Source organism: Chiloscyllium plagiosum, unplaced genomic scaffold (assembly GCF_037043375.1).
Source record: "Chiloscyllium plagiosum isolate Xiang-an unplaced genomic scaffold, Cpla_swu_hap1 HiC_scaffold_2, whole genome shotgun sequence".
In the NCBI taxonomy this organism is placed as follows: Eukaryota; Metazoa; Chordata; class Chondrichthyes; order Orectolobiformes; family Hemiscylliidae; genus Chiloscyllium; species Chiloscyllium plagiosum.
The window spans coordinates 153,220,113-153,228,387 of record NW_028270140.1 but is presented as its reverse complement, the minus strand read 5'-3'; the positions used below and the strand labels follow the sequence as shown (position 1 = coordinate 153,228,387).

Sequence of the window (8,275 nt, the reverse complement as noted above, 5' to 3'; positions counted from 1 at the left end):
ATCTCATTTTAGTTTTTGGCATCTGCTATTCCTGTTTGACATCATGCAAAGGCTATGATGCAGTCATCAGTACCTAGTGTTTGTTTACAGGATTGGAATGTGTGGGGGAAGATCTGTCTTGCTGACATTTGGCAGAGCTCACTGACATTCTTAGAATTAAGTTTCAGCCTACGTTTTTCTCCCTGGATTTCAGCTGCTTTCTACACAATATAAGGAGCATCTCAGCACCGTCAACTCTCAGAGAAGAAGACTTCATTCACACATCAGATTTTCATTGATAGGCTCATTGCCTACCTGCAACACTCCCAGCACAGAGAGACAGAGAGAGAGAGACACAGAGAGCGCGAATGGAACTGAAACTGGTCATTTTGCTTCTCATTTCTATCACAGCTCTGCTACACACAGCAGCAGGTAGGTGACAGCTTCATTTTTTAACTCAATAATCCAGAAGGCGCTAACATCCAGTTAGCTTACACAGCGACCCATCCTCTGTGAACAACGTGTTCTTTTGTATTTTCTTTAAGTGCCCAGGAAATCGGGAAGCCTATAGTTCCCTGTTGCTTTCTTCATAGCAATACCTCAACCAATCAGAATTAACTTGACAGCCAATCAGCGTCCTCTTCTCCTGGAGTAGAAATTGTTACTCTCATTTGAAATTTGACATTCTTGCATTGGTCCTGATGTGTGCAAATTGAAACGTTTTCACCATATCTGCCCTTTCCTTACCTTGCTTTAATTTTTGCAGGTTGTTCCTTCGTTTTATTCTTTTTTTAAAATTCCAAACTCTACTCCAGAGTTATGTTCAACCAGCAGTTCCCAGTCTGCCAGCTGGAGTTCAGTGTGTTATGTTCTTCTCCTCAATACAGGAGGTTGTGGGTTCTAGTCCTGTTACTTACATTCAGAATCCAAGCTTGTGCTCCCAATGCAGTACTGAGGGGGTGTTGCTTTGTGAGAGGAGCAAGTGTTACTTTGCCTGATATTGAATGTATTGAGCACTGTGAAGGACAGAGGAGGTTGTTTGGCCCATTATTCCTGTTCTGGCTCTTTGAGAATAAAAGATCCAATTAGCCGTACTCCATTAGCCTTGAGAATATATTCCCTTATTCAAACAATCTCCTTTTGAAAGTTACTTTGGATTGGCTTCCATTTCCCTCTGCAGGGAGTAGGATACAGTCCAAACCACAGCTTATCATGTGAAAAACTGTCGACCAATGACATTAAATCAGCATTGTCTGGTTACCAGGCTCCTGCCTGTAGCATCCATTTCTCCTGACTTACTCTACTCAAACATTCCCCAGTAATGTTCTTCAACAACTCCATCCTGTTTACTTTCTCTGCTGTAAGGAGAACATGACCTCTTCAGTCTTCCCACATAAACTGAAATTTCTCATTCGTGGTATCTTTAGTTCACTTATAGAAGGTGAAGTCCAGCATTCATTGCCCATCTATAATAACCCTTGAACTGTATGGCTTGTAAAGGCCATTTCAGAGGGCAGTAAAGAGTCAACCACATTGCAATTGGTCTGCACTTGGAGGCAGATTTCCTTCTCCGAAGGTCATTGGTGAACTAGATGGGCACTTTTTCCCCCTGTTCTTAATGCAGTAAATTTCCTCTGCTCCCTGTCTAGCAGCTTTCTGAAGTGTGCTGTTCAGAATTGAATAGCTGTAGCTGAAATCCAACTGGTGTTGAATGAAGATTTTCTGTAACTTGCTGTGTGAAGTCTAACCCTTATCTTTCTCCCTCCAGCAATGCCATCCAGCCAGGTAGTTAACTGCTGCACACGAGTATCGCACAAAGTCAACACGAAGATGTTGAAAAGGGTGAAGAGTTTCCAGATGCAACATGATAGGTTCTGTGCCATCAAAGCAGTGCTGTAAGTGTTTCCCTCAGAACATCGCAAAGAGTGTGTTATGGGACAAATGTTACTGTCCGCGCAAGGGAACAGGGCAGCAACTTCTGGGTGGTCAAGAGAAAGGATTTGAGGGAGGGTTAGAGGCTACAGTGGAGAGGTGGATAGGCAGGCTTGAAAGATTTGAGCACAAGGTGAATATTTCAAGTTTGACGGACCAAGTGCCGATGTATAGGACACACAATCACACACATACAGTCTAACACACACAGATACATACACTCACAGAGTCACACTCACACATATGCACATAGAGACACATGCTCACACAGACACACAATTATACTCAGATACACATTCGTACTAAGACCCATGCTCATACTCACATAGTCACATGCTGTTACACACACACTCACTAATGCGTGTGTGCACATACTCAGAGATATTCTCTTAAATGCTCTCTTATTCACACAAGCCCATGTAAAATCACATAGATACACACACATTTTCTCTCACTTAGTGTCTCCCACTCTTGTTCACTTCATCACATGCACTGTCTCTCAAACACTCTCTCAATCTCATTTTCTCACTCACATGCTCTAATACACACACACTCACAATCACACACTTACACTGCATGCAAGTTGACAGTTTGAAGGACATGTATGAACAGCTGTTGAAAGGGATATCTGCCTTAGGTTGGCTTAAGATTAGAAAACCACAGCACTGAAAGGGCACCTCACTAGGCAAAGTTTAAAGGTATCAGACTTCTCATTAATGCTGTAATTGACTAGTAAGGACATTGTACCATAGCAATATATGTAATATCAAAATAATTGTGATCTAATTCATTGGGACAGGTTAGAGCGACTGAATGATCTCTTATTTTGGGGTATTAATTGGGTTGAATTGTTTCCACAGGCTCCACATAGCTCATCATACAGTTTGTATTGATCCCAACAATGCACATTTGCAGAGCTGGATGAAGAAGCATCAGAATAAGAAGCAGAACAATATTTAAGGAGTTGCGAAGTTGGACAGTGTTAGATAGGGAGGATTGATTTGAAAATAAAGAACACAGGCCACCGTCAGTGATGGGGCCTAGAGATCTCTGAGATACCCTCATACCACACCCCCACAGATAAATACCTGGAACAACCATCGCCTCTGTGTCCCCATTCCACTGATGTCAACTTTCTGTTCCTCTGGATCCCAATCACTATCTCTGTCAAGTCATTGGAATGGTGAATCTAACTTCAGCTGCACAGTTTCTTCACCCCCTCGGTCACTGGGAGCACTCCGCACCCAACTCAATGACGCCTCATTGACACTGATTGGACGACAGCCACAGAGAGTGCAACAATATCTGTCAAAAAGCCACTGGAGTGGAAAATGAGCAAACTGAGTCCACATCTCCCAACCACTAAACTTCTCACCATCCCTCTATCACCAGCTGTGTTATGTTAAGGGACTGGATTGCAAACTCGTGTCATGTGATTTGTTTGTGTGTTCTGTTGCATATCACGGCAGTGCCTTAAAAAAATTGAGATGCAAAAGCTGTGAAGGATTTTAGATTGCAAACAGAAATCCAAGCCAACTGGGATCTGATCCAGTCTGATCCTTTAGAGCTGGGCTCTGATCCAGTCTTCTCCTAGTTGGTCAAACCAGGTCCTATGCAAGCTGTCTGATGACAGAAAAATGAATCGCCTGAATTGGCCATACCAGTGATTACGTGTGTGTCTCAACTGCTGATTAATAGAAATGGAACAGTATAATCCTGGACAGTTTAATGTCAGTGGGGAATAAGCTATCATTGTCCTGTTTGGTCATGAATAAAATGGTGCAGGCATAATAAAATGCTATTTTTTTGAAGAAATACATCTCTTCTCAGTTTTTTTCTTAGGAAGTGATCATTATCTCAACATCGAGTCTGTGAAAAGCAACACATACACCTGAAACATACAACAAACTGCATTGCTGTGACACTTATAAGAAACACAAGATTCTGTACAGAAACACTAGCAACAGAGCTTGACATCAAAACATTTAGGAAGGTATTCGGTGAGCAATGAATGGGTCAATGAGGTAGGCTTTACGCAATAGCTTTGCTCATAGCTAGAGAAGGAGCTATTCACGCCTCTCCATCTAGTCCTGCTGTTCAGAAAGAATGCGATCTAAATACACTTGTCTCAGCTCCATTTGGCTTCAAATCTTTGGTTAGCAGATGTCTAATGACCACAAATTTAAATTATAAGTTTTGCCCTTTTCAGTGGTACACAGCCCTACATTTCTCCCACCCTTTTACATGGAACATAGAACATAAAACAGTACAGCACAGTACAGGTCGGCACGGTGGCACAGTGGTTAGCACTGCTGCCTCGCAGCGCCAGAGACCCGGGTTCAATTCCCGCCTCAGGCGACTGACTGTGTGGAGTTTGCACATTCTCCCCGTGTCTGCGTGGGTTTCCTCCGGGTGCTCCGGTTTCCTCCCACAGTCCAAAGATGTGCAGGTCAGGTGAATTGGCCATGTTAAATTGTCCGTAGTGTTAGGTAAGGGGTAAATGTAGGGGTATGGGTGGGTTGCGCTTCACCGGGTCGGTGTGGACTTGTTGGGCCGAAGGGCCTGTTTCCACACTGTAAAGTAATCTAATCTAATCTAATCTAATCTAAAGGTCCTTCGGCCCTCAATGTTGTGCCGGTCTGTTATCCAAGCTGAAAAACTATCTGCTAATTTTCCTCCTCAATAGTCTAGCTCTTAAGGTGATTTCCCTTGGTCCTGGACTCCCTGCTCCAACAGAAATAGTTTTGGTCTATTTTCTTTTGATTCATTCACGAGATATGGGCATTGCTGGCCGGGTGAGCATTTATTGTCCATTCCAACATGCCCAGAGGCTGGTTCATAGTTAGTCACATTGCTGTGGGTCTGGAGTTACATGTAGGTTTGACTAGGAAAGATAACACATTTCGTTCCCAAAAGAGTATTCATGAATCTGACAGGTTTTTATTTCAATCAACGATAATCATCACTGGTTACCATGGAACTCGGCTTTCATTCCAGATTTCCAAATTTCGTTCCAGATTTTTCCTGAATTTCAATTGTTCCATCTCCTTTAGTTGGATTTGGACCCATGTTCCTGATACAACACAACCCCTTCATACAACTCAATGTCCCTGCATACAGCTCAAAATTCCTGATACAGCTCTATACCCCTCAATATCACCCAAACCCCCCAATATAGATCAAGAGGCCTCAATAGAGCTCAACGCACCCTGATTCAGCTCAAAATTCCTCAATACAGCTCAATACCCACAATGTAATTCAATACCTATCGATACAGCTCAATACAACTCTAGAATAACTCAAAATTCCCTGATATGGCTGATTACTCCTTGATGCAGTGCACTTTCCCTTGATACAGGTCAATAGCCTGAATATAGCTCAATGCACTCTGATACAACACAAAACCCTCTGATATGGCTCCCTGTTATTGACTGCATCTCTACTGATGTAATTCCAGTTCCCTCATACTGTCACTCAGCAACCCTTCTCCTCCAGCACCCTGTGGTTCTGATTGCATCTCTGCTGATTAAGGTTTGATGAAACAGATGCATCATTCAGCTTGCCATGTAATAGTCTCAAACTTGTTTCACTATTGTGAGTTATGATGGATGCTGTGGGTTCTAGAGTTGATTGTCTACTCAGCATGAACATTTTACAATAGCTGTGAACAAAGTGTCTCTGTTAAGAAGTTCTTACCCAATCCTGAGTTGGCAGTCGAGTGGATTCATAAACATTGCGTTCAAGACAAGCGGCCTTCATCCTGAAACCATTTGACCTTTTCAAAATATTCCAAATTGCAAAGACAACAGACCAAATCTCCTGTCCATTTACATTGATATTCTTAGTTTTGAGGACTATTTGGCCTTATTCTGCTAAGTGAGAGGGTGGAGATGGAGGTTGTTTTTCAGACTGGGGGGCTTGTGACCAGTGGTGTGCCGCAAGGATAAATGCTTGTCATTTATATAAATGATTTGGATGTGAATATAGGAGGTACGGTTAGTGAGTTTGCAGATAACACCAAATTGGTTGTGTAATGGACAGTGAAGAAAGCTATTTCAGAGTACAATGGGACCTTGATTAGATGGGTTAATGGACCAAGGAGTGACAGATAGAGTTTCAGATAAGTGTGAGTTAATGCATTTTGGAAAGGCAAATCAAGGTATGAGTTATGCACTTAATGGTAGGGTCTTAGGAGTCTTGTGAAACAAAGAGACTTTGGAGTGCAGTTTCATAGAATCTTGAAGATGGAGTTCCAGGTAAGATGGAGAAGTGAAGAAGGCATTTGGTATGTTTGCCTTTATTGGTCAGCGCATTGCATATAGGGGTTGGGAGCCATGTTGCATCTGTACAGGACATTGGAATAATGCATTCAATTTTGGTCTCCCAGCTATAGTAAAGGTATTGTTAAACTCAAAAGGGAGCTGAAAAGATTTATAAGAATATTGTCAGGATTAACCTTTAGGAAGAGGCTGAATATGCTGGAGATATTTTCATTGGAGCATCGGAGGTTGATGGGTGACCTTATAGCGGTTTATAAAATCATGAGGGACACAGATAGGGGCATGGATAGCCAAGGTCTTTTTCCCCATGGTAGGGGAATCCAAAAATAGAGGGCATAGGTTTAGGGAGAGAGGTAAAGATTTAAAAGAGACCCATGGGGCAACTTTTTTACACAGATGGTAGTGCATGGAATGAGCTGCCAGAGGAAGTGGTGGAAGCTGGTACAATTTCAACATTTAAAAGACATATGGATGGGTACAAGAATACGAAGGGTTTAGAGGGATATGTGCCAAATGCAACTAGATTAATTCAGGATATCTGGTCGTCATGGGCAATTTGGGCTGAAGTGTCTGTTTTCATGTTATTTATCGCTATGACTCAAATGTACCACCTCATGTATATCGATTTTGAAATTCACCTGACATTTATGGTTGAGTTTAAGTTTATTGATGCTGTCTTATATTGTGAGTCAGTCTCATTCATATCTGGCAATGCCGTCAACATAACCTTCTGGCAATAGACAGACCTTGATGTCTCCACATCAGTAAACTTGTTGCTGCCTGTACAGGTAAGATGTGTTTTGCGTGAAGGAATGAGAAGGAATGCTGTCTACTTCCAGTGTCACGGATCACACTTCATCCAGCAGTCTGCTCACTACAATAGTTGCACATTCCTGAAACACTTTGATTAGTTTCCAAATTATAACTCCTAGGTATCTATTATTCGGCCCCTGAACTCCTCAATTACATTCTAGTCTGTAACTCACCTCCAGATATGTTATTCTATAGAAACCACTCCACAAAAAAATCCTTTGATTTGGATTCCAGTCTGTAACTCACTCCCATGTATCTGTTATGCCATATGTAAACCACTCTGAATCCCTTGATTAGATACCAGCCTGTAACTCAGTCCTGAGTATTTGTTATATAAACCATTACGAACCCTTGATTAGATTGGAGTCTGTAACTCATTTCCAGGTATTTGTTATTCTACATATAAACCACAACAAATGCCTTGATTAGATTTGAGAATGCAAATTGTTCCCAGTAATCTGTTATTCTATATATATAAATCCCTGAACCCCATGATCAGATCTCTGAGCATGTGTAATTCTATATATAAATGACCCTGAACACACAATTGGATTCCACTCTGTAAATCCCAGGTATCAATTATTTGCCCCCAAATCCTTGATTAGAGTTGTGTCTGTAACTCACTCCTGGGTATCTGGGTCACTCTGTGTATAAAGTACCCTGTTGGTCTGCAGTTATATGCAGGCCAGACCAGGAAAGATAGCAGATTTCATTCCCAAAAAGGCAGTAATGAATCAGATGGGTTTTTACTTCAATCAGTGATAATCATCACTGGTTACATACTTACCATTAAACTAACTTTTAATTCCAGACTTTTCCTGACTTTCAATTGCTCAATCTGCTTTAATTGGATTTGGATCCATGTTCCCGATACAACATAACCCCTGAATACAACTCAGTAACTTCCATTCTAATGCAATAGCCCCTGATACAGTTCATTACCTCTGATACAACACAATAACCCCTAATATAACTCATTACCCTGATACAAGTCAATGTCCCTGATACAGCTCTATACCTCTTGATATTGCTCAAAACCCCCAATATAGATTAATAACCTTCAATACAACTCAGTAACCCTCGATACAAATTGAGAGAGGGTTACAAACAGTTCACAGAGAGATAGCTATAGGATAAGTTGGCAAAAAGTTGGCAAATGGAGTGGGATAAAGTGGGATGTTATTAATTTTGGAAGTGACAACAAAAGATCAAAATATTATTAACATGGAGAAAAGTTGAATTTAACTACTTATTATCACTTATATCTAACA

General features: G+C 41.4%; 1 protein-coding gene across 1 annotated transcript; it reads left to right on the top strand.

Annotated features, from left to right (window-relative positions):
- The first annotated feature begins 224 nt into the window (after positions 1 to 224).
- Positions 225 to 3,744, top strand: LOC122565204 (C-C motif chemokine 28-like). The gene is made up of 3 exons (XM_043720945.2): positions 225 to 411; positions 1,748 to 1,874; positions 2,772 to 3,744. Exons 1-3 carry the CDS (start codon positions 348 to 350, stop codon positions 2,869 to 2,871), a joined length of 291 nt encoding a protein of 96 aa, XP_043576880.1. The 5' UTR covers positions 225 to 347; the 3' UTR covers positions 2,872 to 3,744.
- Positions 3,745 to 8,275: the final 4,531 nt, after the last annotated feature.

Excerpts from the sequence above, each read along its gene's own strand:
- LOC122565204 (XM_043720945.2), top strand. The coding sequence starts at position 348 with ATGGAACTGAAACTGGTCATTTTGCTTCTCATTTCTATCACAGCTCTG. Across the intron at positions 412-1,747 it reads TCTGCTACACACAGCAGCAG|CAATGCCATCCAGCCAGGTA; the intron begins GTAGGTGACAGC and ends TTCTCCCTCCAG. Across the intron at positions 1,875-2,771 it reads TGTGCCATCAAAGCAGTGCT|GCTCCACATAGCTCATCATA; the intron begins GTAAGTGTTTCC and ends TTGTTTCCACAG.